This window comes from Felis catus, chromosome D2, assembly GCF_018350175.1.
Source record: "Felis catus isolate Fca126 chromosome D2, F.catus_Fca126_mat1.0, whole genome shotgun sequence".
Lineage (NCBI taxonomy): Eukaryota > Metazoa > Chordata > Mammalia > Carnivora > Felidae > Felis > Felis catus.
Genome location: NC_058378.1, coordinates 84,900,001 through 84,917,500, shown reverse-complemented (window position 1 = coordinate 84,917,500; position 17,500 = coordinate 84,900,001). Strand labels below are relative to the sequence as shown.

The 17,500-nt window shown below is 50.6% G+C and overlaps 1 protein-coding gene across 14 annotated transcripts in view; it reads left to right on the top strand.

Annotated features, from left to right (window-relative positions):
• The window catches only part of EBF3 (EBF transcription factor 3), a 127,879-nt gene that overhangs the window by 75,758 nt on the left and 34,621 nt on the right, over positions 1 to 17,500 (top strand). For 10 of the 14 annotated variants that reach the window (XM_023241102.2, XM_023241113.2, XM_023241114.2 and 7 more), the window contains 2 exons: positions 11,713 to 11,794; positions 15,281 to 15,425. In XM_023241102.2, the coding sequence (XP_023096870.1) occupies positions 11,713 to 11,794; positions 15,281 to 15,425 (227 nt within the window). The remainder of the gene's footprint in view (positions 1 to 11,712; positions 11,795 to 15,280; positions 15,426 to 17,500) is intronic. The other 4 variants (XM_023241104.2, XM_023241112.2, XM_045040854.1 and 1 more) reach the window with 1 other exon arrangement.

Below are 17,500 nucleotides of genomic sequence, written 5' to 3'. Positions count from 1 at the left end.
AGTGTTAGGGTGGCCGCCCGGGCAGGAAGGTGTGCCCTGTGCTGTTTGCTCTGTTACATGAGCAATTAATGGGGCTCTTTACTCTCAGGGAAGCCGACAGTCTTCATAACCAAAAAAAAAAAAAAAAAAAAAAAAAAAAAGAAAACCACTTAAGTGGATTTTGCTAATTTTCTCTTTGATTTCAGGAGCGTGAAGAAAGCACGTGGAGCCACTGAGTTGTGGCGGGGTACAATAGGGTGGCAGGAGGCTGGCTTCTATGTTCTGTGCAGTTCGCATTCTTGACACATGCGACTCAGGCCGTGGGGAAGAAGTTAGGGACTGCCGCCTACTTCTTTTTTTCTCTTTTTCGTTCTTTAAATGTTTGTTTATTTTTGAGAGAGACAGAGACAGAATGCGAGTGGGTTAGGGGCAGAGAGAGAGGGAGGCACGGAATCCGAAGCAGGCTCCAGGCTCTGAGCTGTCAGCACAGAGCCCGACGGGGGGCTCCAACTCATGTGAGACCATGACCCGAGTCGAAGTCCGATGCTCAACCGACTGAGCAGGTGCCCCCCCCACTTTTTTTTTTTTTCCTTAAACAGGATATTCTTCAGTTAATTCTTCCTGGTTGCTTTCCTTAATTCTTGTAACATCTGCCTAAACGAAGGGTGAGGCTATCTCAAAGTGAATGACAGACTTGTGCGTGTCCTCTCTGATCACACCAGTAAGGAAAGTGTTTTCGAAACTCACGGGTAGGCTCTGCTGGCCCTTTAGTTCTTGGGGGTGGGGGTGCGGGTGCTGCTCAGGTCGTGGGTGGGTGTGAACGGAGCCCCTTGACAGGGAAGTCTGCTGGCGGAAGAGCCAGAGAGGAAGACGGGACGACCCAGCTCAGAGGAAGGGTCTGCCCCAAGTTTGCTGGCTGGAGGGGAGCTGTGTCCTGATTGCACAAGGGCGTCCGTGTGCGCCCCATTGATGCTGCGGCGAGAGGCCCTCTAGTGGGGACAGGAGGCACTGCGTGCCTCTCTGCCTCCGGCAACAGTGCTGTCCCTCAGGACCCCAAGCTCATTGTGGACCCCCTCGGCAGCAGGAGGGCAACGAAGTGTGGGGGGGGGCCGGGGGGTGCTTGGGGGCTCCCTTGTGGACCCTGAGCACAGCAATGGGAACCTGCCGGGCTGCCCACGTGCCAGGGCTTGACCACAAGCAGAGGTGATGTGCCGCGTTCCCCCGCTCACCTGCTTTGCCGGATGGACGCTGGGTTTGTGAGGTCACCCTCCTGAAAGTTGCAGTCGAGCAGGACAAGCAGAGAGGCGCTGTCCGATGGCCACGAGGCCAGTTCCACTCGTGGTTCTGTGGGGGCGGTGGGGACACCTTTCTGGGTCCACCGTCCTGCTGTCACTCCCCTGGCCCAGGCTGTGCCATCTGTAGGGCCCCTGCTCACACTGGGATTTTGATAATTCTCTACCTTTTTTTTTTTTTTTATAATTGCAGAATCATAAAATATTTTAATTTCAAGGTTAGCAATTTTCTCTTGCATACTTAATTTATAATTAGCTGGTTTATAAACCTGTTCTGCGAATATAATTTTACTGTTGCCAAATGTTCTTCATGAATAATTAAGGGCAAATCCCTATTTATCAAATTATTAATATACCTAATAGCCTTGTTTTCATAAACAATGCATTGGAGTTGGATTTAAAGAAAACCACCTCTGAGGGATCTGGTGTTCTGTTCCCACCACGGCAAGGACCTGCTCTGGGCGTCTGCACAGAGGGATGCTTGTGCTGTGTTGATGTCATGGCCCCCGGCCTTCTTTCCTCCACAAAGGCCCAGGTATCAGTAGCTGGACAAACACAATGGCCATTCACCAGTGGGACTGGCCTTCTCGGCCTCTTGAACAATGTTGTTATTTGTTCTAGTAATTCACCAGGAGCATTTTTGGAGGAAATGTAACAGATGAAACCGTGCTTTCAGCCTTTAAAAGTCTCTTTCGGCATAATCCCACCCCCATTAGTAGGGGACCGCTTTTCAAAGTGAGGAAAAGCAACTTTTACGTGCGAATGTGGACCCGAGGCGGGCATGAAAAGCCTCCGTCCCGCCTTGCGGTCCGTCGACCCAGACCGTACAAGGTTCGGTCCAGAAGACTGAGGACGAGCCGGCGGAACCTGAAGACTCGCGCAGGGGGTGTGAGTGTGACACTCGGGGAGGCTCGCGCGCCCCCGCCTCCCCTCTTCAGCTCCCTCCCTTCCATGGAGGAGGACGACACTGTCCTTTCTCCTTGGGCCAGAACTCAGATCGTCTCCTCGCCAGAAGAAGATGCCCAGCTCACACTTAGGAGTAGCTGCGACGACCGAACAATATGCAGGGCCACGGTGCTAATTCGCAACTATTCATTAAGAGCCAAACTTGTAGGGTCCATCCGCCGAGTATCCGCCGGGTTTCTAGGGCGCGGTCTCCGAGCCCGCCGGCGGGGTGTTCCAGCAGCGAGGGGCAGGTGGTCCGGCCCGGTGAGCTGGGTTTGTGCTCGCTTATTACCATCCGCCAGGTTTCTAGTTGAGGCTCTGGAAGGAGGTAGGGCCGGGCCCCGGTCTTCTTGGGGCTGGCATATGAGCCCGCTCGCCATGTGTGTGCGACTCCGTGTGTATGATTCATTCCAGAGCAGTTTTAGTCCTCATAAAATATTCATTTTGGTTGTGCAGGGCCCTGTAATTGCCATCTCTCACCCTGAATTATTTATACCTTGCACAGACTGACAAAGCTTTGCCATGCGGCACTAGATGAATCAGAAACACGGATCTTTGCTGCCAACAGCATTATAGTTTCACAAAATATGGCACCAACGTCATTCTGGGCTGCCTCATCTCTAAATCCAGCTTTTCTTGATTTGACATTTTCTTTACTCTTCCATTGTCTTAGTCAGGCAGAAAGGTTGCCTCTCAACTCAAAGCAGCAACCTTTCTTGCTTGCATTATAGCCGCTGTGCTTGAGAGGACTAATGTATCTTTATTGCCCTTACTTTTTTATGCTCGGTAACAAGACAGTGCTTGGGCTCACTTTAGAGCCATATATTATACATTAGCGATAAAATGATGCAAATAGTCCTGAATACTCTTCAAACAGATAGTGGAGATCAGCCTGGACCTAGCTGCTTGTCACAAAAACAGAGAATAAAAGGTGACGTGAGAAGTTGGGCGGGGGGCACGCCCCCGGCTGTGGGCCCCGCGGGCAGGCCTGGGCCCAGGTGTGGCCGGTGCCCGGCTTGGGTGTCTTGGCTGGCTGGGACAGGCGATCCGAGCACCCTGCTCCTGGCCCCCTGAGTGCACCCACTCCCCGCCAGCCACCCCCTCCACACCCCCGCCCCCCCCCCCCCCGGCCCTGGGCTTGCCCGTCACCAGTCTCTCTGGGGGCCCCGGGCACACTGCCTCTCATCCTGCCCACCCCCCCACCCCACCCCTCCCACACTCCAGGATGTGAGCACTTAGAAAGAGGGACCTTGGAACCCCTCCGAATATTTAGGAAAACCATGTGAATGCGAATTAGGGGCTGGGAGGCTGGAGCCAAACTCCTCCACAAACCTTTCGAAACTAGAAAGCAACCCAATGGACTCTGAATGCCAGGAGCTTACGTTTCTGAGAGGAGACAATGACAGCCGGCAGCAATCCCGGTGAAAAATCCCCGGGTGCCGAAGGCTCCAGAAAAGATCATGTGTGGAATATTCACACACAGAACTGGAGGGCGGCGTGGGGAGCCCAGTAAGGTTTGCCGTGATTTTAACACCTCAGCCCTTCCCTGAGCCACAGACCAGGATTAATTTATGGCTCCTGGCTCATCAACAAAGGGACGTGAAGAGGGTAGGCTCAGTGCTGTTCCGAGTAATGTATGACCTGTACACACATTTCTCTTGTATTTGTTGACACGCAGGGGTAATGAAGTTAAAGCTTCGCACACATGTGCCCCCTCATTAAGCTGCATTACCTGCATTAAAACTAATAATTGCCACTCAGAGCTGTGCTCCCATTAATCATTTATAATGTTTTAATAAGTTTTTAATCAGGACCTAAAAGGCTAGAGAGGCCGGCATGGGCAGGTTCGACACTGGTGTCCTGTGTGCGTGCACGGGCTTGATTTAAAATGTGATTTTTTTTTTTTTATTAATAATTCAGCCCACAAAGATGCTAGTTCTTAATTAAGCAAGCTGGCGTGGATGGGGGGGGGGGGGGACGTGCATGTGAGTAGGAGATTGTCCACTTGGAGACTGGGTGGGGAAAGCCCCGAAAACCAAAATAACCAAAAAACCTCACATTTGTTTTGAGAATGGTCTCCATAATGGACAAAAATCGGAACGGCAAGGAGATAGTCCCCATTATCTTCAGATCCCTAAAAACGCACCCGTGTCTGGTGGGAGAGGTTTGAAGCCCTAAGTTCGAGTAAGCGAAGGCACTTAATCTCTGCGCACAAAGTCTCTGTGAAAAGTCCCCCCTGGAGCTGGCAACAAGTCAGGGGGTGCATCTGATGTGAGCCAAGTGATGCTGGCATTTTTCTTAAATAAGGAGCTTCGTGATCAGAGCTGGCAAATAGAGCAGTGTCCAGAGGGAGTGAGGAAGCTGTTTTAATGAGCCCGCAGCGAAAGACAAAATACAGACTGATTGACAGGGCGAATGATCTGGTGGGGAAATAATGTCAATGCTGCATCGCCCATTAGAAATAGAGAAATAGGTAAAGAGGAAAAGGGAGATAGGCACTTGAAACGAGAGCGAGGCCTGGTGCAAATACAGTGCACTTCACGCTTCCTTTGTGCTGTGCAGTTGACTTCTTTTAAACAGATAACCTTATCAAAACTATCACGAACTATCGGCAACAGTTACAGAAAATACTAACTAGGATCCTGACAGCGAGGCGGGTAGGGTAGCCAACAAAGCACAGGACTGTGGGATGCGTTTGCTTTTCGAGTGTCTACCTGGGTTTTACTTATCTGAACACATTAAAACCACCCGGAAAAGTTTAATGCAAGTCATAGAAATTTCTCCAAAAGGAGGGCTTGGCAGGATCTGTTACGGAGGTGGATATTGAACTGGTCGGCAAAGCTATTAAATCCCATCAGATCTCCTTGGCATCATTTTAATGAGAATCATTGCAAAAGTACAAGATCATGGTATCTATAAGTGCCTCTTGACAGCCTCTGCTGAAATTGTGATGAAAAGGAAAACCATTATAGCAGAAATTTAGCGATAAGGCTGTTTGGAGGGACGGCGGGGCCTAGTGTGGCTCTAGACCGTGAAGGGTTAATTTTCTAAACCTAATAATGTTCGATAGTGAGGTATTTGTCAGGAGATAAAGAAGTGATAGAATCTGGGAAGTGGGTCCCTTGGTGATTGTAGTACAAATATTGTTAATGCGGTGTGGTTACTACAGCGAAGGGAAGTAAAATAGCTCTGGTCCACTAGAGACAGGCTCTGCTACAGTAGAGCAGGAACCTCCAGACAAAGGCCAGTAATTGTTGAACTACGAGTCAAGCCGTGGATATTTTCAAATCCTTATACATCTACATTTACATGCAGGGGACCGCGCGTGCGGTGGTAGGGGGGGCGGGGGGGGGGGACGGCCGCACAGAGACCAGGATCCCACAGTGGGGAGGCGGGCAGCCCCAGACCTCTGGCTGGGGAGGGGGCCCCTCGCGGAGGACATCTGGGCACAGCTGTAAAATTCAGTACTGTCACCCTCTGCCCCTTCGTTATGACGTCATGTAGGCACTACAAGTATATGAGACCCATAACTTGAAATGTACAAGAATTTAATAAGTCTGGTGTTGGAACAATTTGTCATGGCATATTTGAAGAATAAATCAGACTAATGGAGCACACTTTCCCTCCCGTATGGCATTACGGAACGTGAGCCCAGTAATAGCTAATGGCAGGAGAGGGAGAAAAAGAGAGGCCTGACATTCAGACCCTCGCATTTTGGAAATCCGATACGTATTGACCTGTGTACTATCTCAGTGCACAGATCTGATGTCAGCAGAATGTAGTCTTGTATAGGAACTGCTCATTACAGGTTTTGTGAAGGAAGCACATTGTCTCTGAGCACCAGAACCCGATCGGCTAGAATTGCTCAGTAATCAATACTCCAGCGACTGATGGCCGGGCACGCACACACCACAGCTGTGGCCACGGCTTTCAGGGACTTCCCAGTAATTAGCAGGGACTTCAAGGAAGCACTCCACTGGTCACTTTCTTATCAGTCAGGGAAAAGTCTCTTAAAGGCTCTATCTTTTAATTTGACTCTTTAACCGTTTCCTTTCAAGAGCGCCTTAGTGGCCACAGCCACGACTCCCAGAGAGGGCCCCCCCGCCCCCGCCCCCGCCCCTCTCCACGCACACGTCCAGTTTGGGCCGGGTGGGGGCTTGGGATTGTGCTGAGCAGGAGCGGATTGACGGGACATGAAATTCGCCGTTTTACAGTGAACGAGTCAGTGGCATTTAGTTCCTTCCCAAGATTGTGCAAGCCCCACCCCTCTCTAGTTCCCGGCGTTTCCACCCCCCACAAATGGAGACCCTGGGCCACTGAGCAGTTGTCCCCCACCTCATCGCCCTCCCCCCCCCCCCCCCCGCCCCTGGCCACCATGAGTGGGCGGGGACTTCTACAGCCGTGTTTTCTGGTTGGTATCTGATACTCTTTCTTGTCAAGGTAATAGTATTAAAAATAGTCTCCTGGTTTTGTGTTCTGGATCCAGGAACTACAAACGTGGGGCTTGATCTGGAATGGGGTTCTTGGGTAACCTCCAGAAGCTGTCAGCTCCATGACTTACACACGAATGCTTTGGGTTTTCTGATTGATGGCATGGAGGTCTATCCGTGGCCGTGGTCATTTGCAGCTTATTAAGAGCCTGGCCTTAAAATGGAAAAGCGAGTACCCCCTCACTCCACCCCCCACCAAAAAAATATATAAGTATTTTTCACTCTTGACTCAGATTTCCCGTCCTGTCCATAGGGAAGGGCCAGAAGAGGAGGTCGTGCCTCTGGGACAGAGGCTGGGATTGAGGTGTGGGAGGGGCCTGTTGGAAGCCAGACCTCTTTGCTCTGAGCCCGGAGCTCAGCCTGTGCTAAGGTGTGGCCTGAGGAACCCTGGGACGGGGCCGCCAGGCTCACACCTTGCAGCACGCTGTCACTCGTGTGTCCAAGCCCTGGCAAGACCGAGCCCCGGAAGAGTCTAAAACTTGGTGATTAAAAAAAAAAAAAAAAAAAAATCCCTACCTATAGGGCTCCCGAAATGCCGGGAAGAGGTAATTTCAAACCAGTGATACCCACGTGCAAAAGGCAAGCAATTAAAACCGCTCTGAGTTCCTTTTTTCTCCTCAATCACCAGGGTGCGCACGCCAAGCCCACTGCATTTCTAAGGAGACAATCTATTTCTCCTTTGACCAGAGGGAAAAAAATCATTATTACATGATTAGTGGCTTCAGTTAGGTGAGAAGCGGCAGTGCAGGGAAGGCGGTGAGGGTGAGTGGTATTAATTACCTAACACTTGCTGGCAAGATAATTTTATCAGTGATTTGGCCACTAGTAAGTTGCAGCTTTTGATAAAAGTGGGCAAGTTCTTAGCTCCTAGAAACATGAGGGAAGGGAATGGTGTCAGATGAAATGCATCTCATCAGCTTTTCTCTGACAAACCAAATTCATTCCTTATGTAATTGATAACGGCCTTGTCCAATTATTTCACACATTACAATACACAGAGGCCCCCTTACAGGTTTTGCAGGGTTGTAATTAGCTATGCTAATATCTCCTTTATTGGCCCTAATATTGCTCGACACCTTTTGCCATCCTGGAACCCACGAGAGCCCCATGGCCTGTCAGGACCGCTGATTATTGAGAAGGATAGCTTTAATCAAACATAATTGCAGTTAATTTTTCTCTCCTGCTCTCTGTTGCCAGCGTCTAATGCCACGGACTCCTTGATATTCCATTAAATTACAATTAAACAGCCTCCTTTGTTTCTGATTGTCCTGAACACCACCACAAAGTTCTGTAGCCGTTTAAAGGAGAACTGTCTGTCCTAATTGCCTGCGCGCACACAAAGGGCCAATTTATGCAATGCCCATGTAGAATTTAAACAGTTCATAATGTAATGGATATTACACAGGAGCCTAACACTACAATTAAAATGATTTTCATCAGATAGAGCAGCTCTGGTTAATCAGCTTCATAAAAGTAAATATAAATGAACTAATTCATAGCTTAAACACACAGAAGTGGAGCAGACTCTGAAATGAGTTACTGCAGTGGGGGGCTTGCCCCTCGTCATGGGCTGCTGGGGGCGGGCTCCAGTTAAAACGCTTGATCCCGTGTTTTGCTGTGGCCCCACTTATGGCGTCCACGTCCACCACGTGGCACTTCTGGTGGCGCTGTGGCTGTTGGAGAGGATGCCGGCATGGATGCGGCCAAGGCCAAACCTGACTTTCCCCGCAGGTGCAGCCATGGCCGGGCTTTGCCAGGTAGCGGCCCCTGCAGACGTGAGGGCCCGCCCTGGAGCTGGCGGCAGAGACCGCAGGCAGGTACCCGTTGCCGGAGCCAGCGGACTGTCCCGTCCCGACCCGCAGGCAGCGGCCCCGCGCCCACCTTCCCAGGTGCTGGCGAGCGGGAGGGAGCCCGCTGGAGCCTGCTCGGGTGGCCTTCTCTCCTAATCCCTGCACGCTCTAAAAGTGGAAAACCTGGTTTCGGAAGTAATGAGCTCGCACCTCTCCCCCTTCTCATCGCTACTGAGAACTGTCCGGGGTCTTGTCCGATATCTCCGAGCAGAACATTACTGGGGAGTTTCCGCCGATGTGAAACAGTTTGCCCTGGGCGGTTGCCTTCACTCCTGCCGGAGAGAAACAAGTAAATAAAGCCCATATTTCAAGCTTGATTTACTCTGGTACCTACTGTGAAAGATGATGGCTCTTTAGGGAAATAAAGACAGGGTCAGGGAATTAGTGTACATAATGGTCATTTTGATGATGGGCCAACAGATGCAATGGAGAAGCGTACTGTACACAATTAAGCATAATGTACTAATGACAGGTTAGAAATTTTATCGCCTCTTTGCCATCGAGCAGCAAATCCATGTTTAGCAGTAATAAAGAGTTTATTGGTGCTAAAGCCAAAGATTTTCTGACATAGGAAAGATTTTTCCCTTCATAACAAGAGTATTAAATCCTTTGTGTACCAGAGTCTGGAAGTAAGATATGTAAAGTGGTTGTCAGATATTTCTTAGGAAAAAGCCAATTACAGGGTAATTGAGTAAGGGGTGAGAATTACCATTTGACTTCACGTGTAGGGCGTTGGGTTTCCTCCCCCTCCCCAAACGTCCGCCCAGCGTCTCGCTGAGCCCTGGCTGGTGGGAGCGTCCCTGCGCCCTGGGCGTGCTTGCACCGTGTCTGTGGTCGAGCACTGGCTCGTCTGTTGCATCCGCCTTGTAACCCCAACAAGGGTACACGGTAAGCACGAGGCTGCCCTTCCTCCCGGCTGAGGCTTCCTCTGTCTGGCCCTAGATGTTGGGCCTTACTTTCTGTGATCGGGACCAGAGCTCTTGGAAGGGGCTCTACCCTCGGGGGCCGTGCACGACACACCTCCCCCGTGTGCGTCCACGGCCCACGAGATACTGGGTTGGAAGCAAAAACTTCCGGCGCCACATCCCAAGCAAGCGTGTGTGCGCCCATCCCCGGCAATGCTTCGGCTGTCCATGGGGCCTAGCACCCAACTCTGTTCAGCTAAAGTTCTGCGCCAGGCCCAGCTCACCCTCCTCACGGCCAGTGGCTATTTAGACCATCTTCAGAACACTCTGCTGCCTCGCAGGGGAAGGGTGAGCCGCCTAAAAAGATATCGAGGAATTTAAAGAAACCTCTTCTGGAGGGGGGGTAAAAAAAAAAAAAATCTTTCGCATCACAAAAAAAGCTCCCGCAGACGGCTCCGTCCAGATGAGAGCTTCTCAGGCCGGCACCTGCTCAGAAGATTAGCCGGGTGGTAATGTGTGGCATAATTGCACCATGTGGCTGTCCCCGAAGTGAAAACCTAATTGCCTGACTGGACGATAAGTTTGTGACGCCCTCACCTTGTTAGGGCCTCTCTGATGCAGTTCAAATGCAGTGTGGCCGCAGGTGCGCCTAATTTACCTCGCTGCAGAGCGCGTGGAGTTTAATTGCACAGTGGTTGTTAGGAAAAATTGGTGGGTGGAATATCAAGTGACTTACTGTATGCTGATGGCAGATGGCACTGAGAGGCACTGTGAGCTAAGTGTATAGGTGAGGGGAGTTAATAAAAGATGTAAATTCTGGCCTAAAATAGTGAGGCCTGGTGGTATGTAAGAAAATTTAATTAAGTGGCCACGATTCTTTTTCCCATCAATTGGGTTTTCTTCTGCGCGGAAAAGGCGTCCGGGATACGTTGGGAATGCAGCTGGAGGGATGAATCTTGGTCGGTGGAGTCTTTTTATTTTCTGATGTGATAATTGTCAACAAGGAATCTTGACTGTTAAGGCTGAGTTCAAGGAAATCACGTGAAACTTCATAAAACATTAATAAGCCTCAGGTAGGACAGGGGATATTTGGACAGAACAGAGAGGGGAGTTTTGTTGGTTAACTTCGCCGGACAGGATGCTCAGACACTGGTAGAGAGCATGCCTGTCAGCACAGAGACCCCGCCCCCGCCCCGCCCACAGTGGGCGTGGCTTTGTACGTGCAGGCAGAGGGGTGCAGTCTCCCCCGGGGTATGTGCTCCAGCCAGGTCTCCCAGCATCCGTGGGCTCACGTGGTGGGCTAGAACTTCTGTTGTGAGCGAGCATGCGGGCATGGAGGGGACAACGTGATGAGATTTTTGTCACAGCATCTCAGCACCCTGTCAGGACCCCTGAATCTTCATGCCTCAGAGCACAAGGGCAGGGCTGGGGGTGGGGGGAGTACAAACGGCTGTTGCCTCTGAGCCGGGCTAGCGGCTGCGTCTCCCCGCTCTCCCCCTGAGCCGCGGTTTCATTGTTGTATCCCCAAATCATCGGTTAGTTCCCTAAACACACACACAGACTTTTCACAGACGTTATCGCAGCCCTTAAAGCTCACCCCCAAATCCTTTCTTTTCCTAAGAGTCGCACCCACTGTAACTTTCGAAAATACGCCTTTGGAAGTGTGTCTGGCTGGGCGGTGGCGCCCTCGGGGGTTACGGTTGTCAGATGAAGTTGAGCGCACCCAGTTACGTTTGAGTTATGGGCGAAGAGCAGTTTTTTAGGATCGGTGTGCTTTGGGATGTTCCTGTCCTAAAAAATTACTCGTCGTCTACCGGAAACGCCAATGTAACCAGGCATCCTGTGTTTTTATTTGCTGAAGCTGGCAGCCCCATCTGGGGCGGACAGTTCCCCAGTGCTTAACGTGCAAAGGTCCAGGCAAGAAATGGCCAGTCCGAGTCACAGCTGTTATCATAAAGCTTGGAGACCCATAATGTCAAGACAGATGTAAGTCACTGCTTGTGTGTGTGGACACCTTCTGCGCTGGCCGGCAGAGCCCGGGGCGCCCTTGCCCACGCCGCCGGCGTCGTCTCCCGATGGCGCCCCCTGCAGGCGACGATTCGTTGTCGTGCTAATCGGGCGCCCCCTGCAGGCAGCGAGCAGCGGGCGGTCGTGGGTAGCCTTCACTACTCCCCGCGCAACGGCGTCTTTCTAAAAGTCTGTGAGTTTGTCTGATAACCCTAACAAATATCCGTTTTTTGTATTTTTGTAGATTCTTTCTAAAGTTTTTCCTCAAGTGCAATCAGAACTGTTTGAAGAATGCAGGCAACCCTCGAGATATGCGGAGATTCCAGGTACTCGTTTCTCAAAGACACGCGGGCCGTGGTCCGCACTTTTAACGTGAAATTTGAATTCTCTGATGTTGTGATTGTTCAGAAAACAGTCTTTAGTTCTCCAAGGGTTTGGGAGCAAACCAGAATCGGTTCATTTGAGAAAAAGATTTAAATCGAGTTGCTTTAAAAACAATCCAGCATCTTTAGGCTCTGAAAATGGGACCTTGGCTTTGCAAGGTGCACCTCTTAGGGTGGTCACGCCATGCCTGCCCACCGTGTTGGGCTTCCAGACATCTGGAAATTGGAATTATCAGAGCTGTAGGTTAAGTCGGGTTCCCTTTTACATTCAACCGTGGTAAGTCTTGTAGGTGTATTTCAGAACGTCCTCAAAGGCCTCTCCGTGTTAGTACGTAACGTAGCCTGTTTCCTCAGTTGTACACAGTCGTGTACGACTGGTTCGGACTTGGAGCCCGTGCTCAAGGTCGTCGTTTTAGGGATGGATGGATGGAGTTTTCACAGGGCAGAGCCGTAGTACAGCCTGTTGGGTAAGCGTGAGACCTTGGGCCCTCCTCATGAAGCGAGCCTCGCCTGTTTGATGCAGGCCTCTTACAAGTTCCAGAGTGTTCTCCCAGCTGTTTCCTTTCCCTCAGGGTTGATCTGTTCTTGCTTCCTTAAGCCCGTGCCTGATTGCTAGGCTGTGTTCCTGGGTGCAGGCTAACTCATATTCTGGTTTGCTTCAGAGGACTTCATCTCCAGAAGACAGGATAGAGAGCTGGATGGGTTATCGCTGAGTCCATAATTTTCTTGCCTTTTGAGCGGTTAGGAGGTTACTTCGGGGTGAAAGGTACACCATACATGATGGATCATCTTGCTGAATTTAATTGTAAAAATATTCTGGGCTGGGACACAGAAGTGCTGTTAGTCCCTACTAACCAGAGAAGAATCTGGCAGCGAGTGGAAATGAATGCTACATTGGGTGGCTTACCATCAAACCGCTCAAGGTCATTTTTAGAAATTTAACTTACCTTCCAGGCTTTTAGGACACGTGAATTTGTCTTACAGCCAATCAGCCAGTCAGAGAAGGGTCTGTGGGCTGGTTCACAGTCATGCTCTGCAGGTGGGGATATGCTCTGTAGATGTCTTGCAAACATCTGGGCCTGCTCCCACCTTCTTGCACCAGGCTTCATGGTGATACTGGCCCATCTAAGCAGAGCGGAGGTCATGCATTGTCTCGCCATTGGCCACCATGCCATCCGTTGCCAGTGAGCCCACAGTTACTAGAAGGATGGGCTCTGCTCTCTTTAGCTCATCTCCCCGCCTCACAGAGGGTTTAACCGGACTTAAGAGTGTGTCAGGGCTTACACAATATCTCCAGCTGGCTTCACAAACTCAGCACCTTTCTGTACGTATACTGCAGGGCTGGCCCTGGCCAAGAGACAAAACACAGCTTGTCTGCTTCCTCTGCTGAACTACACACTTTTCCCTTGGTGACTGACCTATATAGAGATGACAGAGCCAAGACTGTCCTTTTTTTATTTTTATTTTTACCTTCTTTAACGTATCATGGTCTAAGAGCCTGAGGACGGTCAAGTCTGTGGCTCAGAGTTAGTTACGTGGCCCTTTGCATCGTGCTTAGATGAGGATACAGGTACAGGTGCTTCACAGCCCAGGCGAGGGGTGGCCCTGCATCCTGGGGATGCGGCAGGTGCCCACCCCATGGGTGGTGGCTATCAAGGAGGTGATGACACATCTGACATTGGATGTGGGGGCGCCGAGGGCGGGACCCACAGTGTTTTAAGGCTCGGGGTCTTATGGAGACTCTCGCAGTCTTGTAGAGCCGTCCTGGGAAGGAAGCATCAAGGAAAGTGCCTCATGAGGGAGTTTTGGGGGATGTGGTAGGTGCTGTCCCTGCTTTACAGTTTTCTTGTGGGCCTGAGGTTTTTTTTTTTATAAAAACCATCAATTCCCCGTGTATTCATATGTACGTATGTAGTGTTGACTTTTTTTTTTTATTATTAGTTTTCTTTATTTTTGAGAGGCAGAGAGAGACAGAGCACCTGTGGGGGAGGGGCAGAGAGAGAGGGAGACACAAAATCCAAAGAAGGCTCCAGGCTCTGAGCCGTCAGCACAGAGCTGGACGTGGGGCTCGAACCCACGAACTGTGAGATCATGACTGAGCCGAAGTCGGATGCTCAATCGACTCAGCCACCCAGGTGCCCGACCTTTTTTTATTCCTTAAAAATGCTACTTATTTTTAAATCTTTGATCACTTTTATTCTTTTTTTTTTTTTTTAATAGACTTTTTTTTTGAAGAGCAGTGTTGGGCTTTCAGGAAGAATCCACAGAAAGTTCCGAGAATTCCCGGACATCCCCCCGGGCGCACCCTCCCTGCCAGTTGGCCCTGTTGTTAATGTCTTGCGTTGGTGGGGTACATTTGCTACATCGAATGAACCAGGGTTGATGCATTATTAACTAAGGGCCGCTGTAGCTCTGGCTTTCAGTAGTCATTTTACATGGCATGTTTGGGCATGTGCAGACCAGGCAGGGAGGGCACACGTGGGCTGGGAGGCCTCCTGGTCCCTCCTCTCCTGCTCCAGCTGTGTGTGTGGGGGGCTCTGCTGCTCTGGGTGGTGCTGGCCCTCCCCACTGCCCACACGTGGCAAAGAGCCAGGCTCCCTGCACCCCAGATGCGCCCCAGACTGGACCAGGGCTCACGCCTTTGCGACTCATGTCGGCTGTCCGGCAAATAATGGACCGCGTGGGCTCACCTCTGTTTAAGAACGATCTTAAGGCTGGGTAGGGAGTCCATTAAAGGATGCTTGTCACAAGCCCACCTGGGAAGGTGTCTGGGGGCTGGGCAGGGGTGACCCCGGCAAGGCCATCTGTCCAGCAGAAGGGGCCATTCCCCTGGCACCAGGGTCCTTGCCGTCCTCTGCTGGTGAACCTGAGAAAGATACTTGCTTTGGATTGACAACACTTTCACCATTGATACTCAGCTTGGTCTTTTCAGATGCAGAAAAGTTCCTTAGCAGACATTGGATGTAATTGTAACATCGACCCAGGGATGTCGGACTGTGGGTAGTGAGTGCTTCTGATTTAGGAAGCCTGTTTTTGGCAACTCTGAATCCTCACAGTGCTCCAAGGGAGGACAGTCTCAAGTGAACTCATTTTAATTAGATAAACTATCCGATCAATATGTGAACAGATCAATCAAAACAGCAGCTTTAAAATGAACGGCTGGAGGGGTGTTTCTGAAGCTAATGGCTGGAGGAATATTTCTCTGAATTGAACTCACTCGTTAGCATACTAGGAGATGAAACTGTGATTCAAATGGGGCAGGTTTTGGAGAGAAGCAGTCTTGAGTCCAAACAAAACAGCCCACGGGCCCCCCCATTAGCCAGGGCTGCGGGGGGTGCGCGGCGGAGGCCCCCCAGGAGCGGACGCCGGTTCCCTCGGCCACAGGGCTTCCCTTTGCCAACTCGTTTCACGTCCGCTTCGTCTCTGCAGGTTGTTGTGTCGACAACAGTCAACGTGGACGGCCACGTGCTGGCCGTGTCTGACAACATGTTTGTGCACAACAACTCCAAACACGGGCGGCGGGCCCGCCGTCTAGACCCGTCAGAAGGTACGGCCCCTTCTTATCTGGAAAATGGTAGGCACATGTTACATGTCTTTTTTTATTTGCAATGCTTCTTTTCCTTTGCACCATTTTTTATGTTGAGTCATGTCCAGTCGCCCTCACCGGGTGCCCCTCTCGGGTCGGACGGCCCCGGCGGGGGCACGGGGGGCGCTCCCCGGAGCCCCCCGCTGCCAGCCCTCTCCGCCCCAGCTCTTGTTGTGGGAGAGGCCTTCTCACTCACTTCACCTGCCATGGGCTTTACGTTACTGGTCTGTTTCTAAGCTTTCTTTTGCTTGGAGCTTTCCTTGCATTTTTAATTTATTTGCTTTTATTTTGGCTGTCCTCAGCCCCCATACAGAAGGTCATCCCCAGACACTCTGTGCACGTCTCAGTGGGTGGTTGTGTTGTGTGGTCCCATGAGCTCAGAACACACTTGGAGGACCAGTTCTCGTCTCCTGATGGAGTGGGCCGGTGGCGGGGGGAAGGGGGAAGGGGCAAGGGGCTGAGAACGAAAACCGCATAAAACGTACCAAATGCTTCCAAGTGCCTGACTTCTTGTTTTGTCTGTTAAAAGAGAAGAATTTTGCTAAGAGTGATACAGGCAGGGGGCAGCGGTCTTAGACATGGCCCCAGGGCTCAGAAACACTCAGACGTCGAGGGCCTTCCCCAAACCCCCCACTCACGCAAGTCCCCACGGTTTATCCCACAGCCTTTAAAATAAGGTCCTTGTCCTCTATACTAAAACACTGCCCCGTAATCACGAGATCCTGACCGATAGGAGTTGTTGTTGTTGAGAAAGTAATGTGAATTGCAAACAAAACACGGTTAAACCTCTTGGAGCAAAGAGCCCATAAGACAAAAACGGTTTTAAGGCAGATCCTGTACGCTGAGGTCTCGAATTCAGGAGCCACACGTGAGGCAGGCAGATGTGTACCAACAGGAAAGATGAATGAAGCGTGTGTAGATGGTCAGAGTGAAGTATGATTCAGACATCTAGAAACTGGAAGACAATTTATGAATCTGCTGTGGTCCACAAAAATAAACTAATTTGTTTTTCTACATTAATGACTGAGGTATAAGAGAACAAAAATATCATAATTAAAGGTCGCCCTGGGCACCAGAGTCATTAGAATCTGTGACGTACTGTTTATCTCCTTCCTATGCACTGAAGGTAGGTGTGTGTTCTCCTTAGCAACCATCACTAATGAGGTTCACAATTAAGAAGGTTGAATCCCTGGTCCTCGGTCCCTGCTTCCCCAGAGAGCCAGAGCTCACAATGCACTAGGCTCGAGGAGGCCCCCTCAGCCCTCTGGTGTTCAGTTGTAGTCTGGGTCCAAAATCAGCCTCCTCTAATGAGCTATTATGATCTGAGCAAAGTACAAGTATTTATTTTTGTAAGTAGCGTGAAAAAGCATTTGACTGTAAGCAGAAAAGATAGCATTTAGAAAAATAAAGGCCACTAGTGGGTACCTTGGAGATAAAACCCAGCTAATCAAAAGCTATTTGCCGAAGCAGTCTTGCTGAAGACTTCTTTTAGGAAATGTTTGTTTCTCAGTATTTTATCAGCAAGTCACTTTCTTGCGGGAGGTTGAAACCTCTGATTCCGCCCCAGAAAGTGACTCATCAGTTTAAAATGCAAATGGGAGATTCTTGGAGAACCAGCATGTAGAGATAGGTCTTCACGAAAGGGGCATTTGTCGTAAACGGTAAGATGTGTGTGCGCGCTTGGCCATTAACGCCCAGTTCTCCGAGCCCTGGACAGAACGTGACAGGGCTCTCCGCAGGACCAGGACATACGCGCCCCGTGCTTCGGCTACTTCCTGAAGAGCCCACACTTCCGAAGTTCATTTTGAGGGCTGGCCATAACCGGCCCAACGCCCATTTACATCCTCCACCCTGGTTAGTACGCATCGTAGGGGTGTGGGGTGCTGGCTTTGAGTCAGGCCCACATTCTTTAAGGAAAAAGTGCCCCCGTACGGCACGGATCTGTGCTTCTGTGCAGCCTTTGCTGGCTAGCACCTCATTATCCAATCATCTGATATTCACCAGCACTGTGTACAGACTCACTGATGGTTTCCAAGTAAACTAATTCCCCCTGCTGCTGCCGT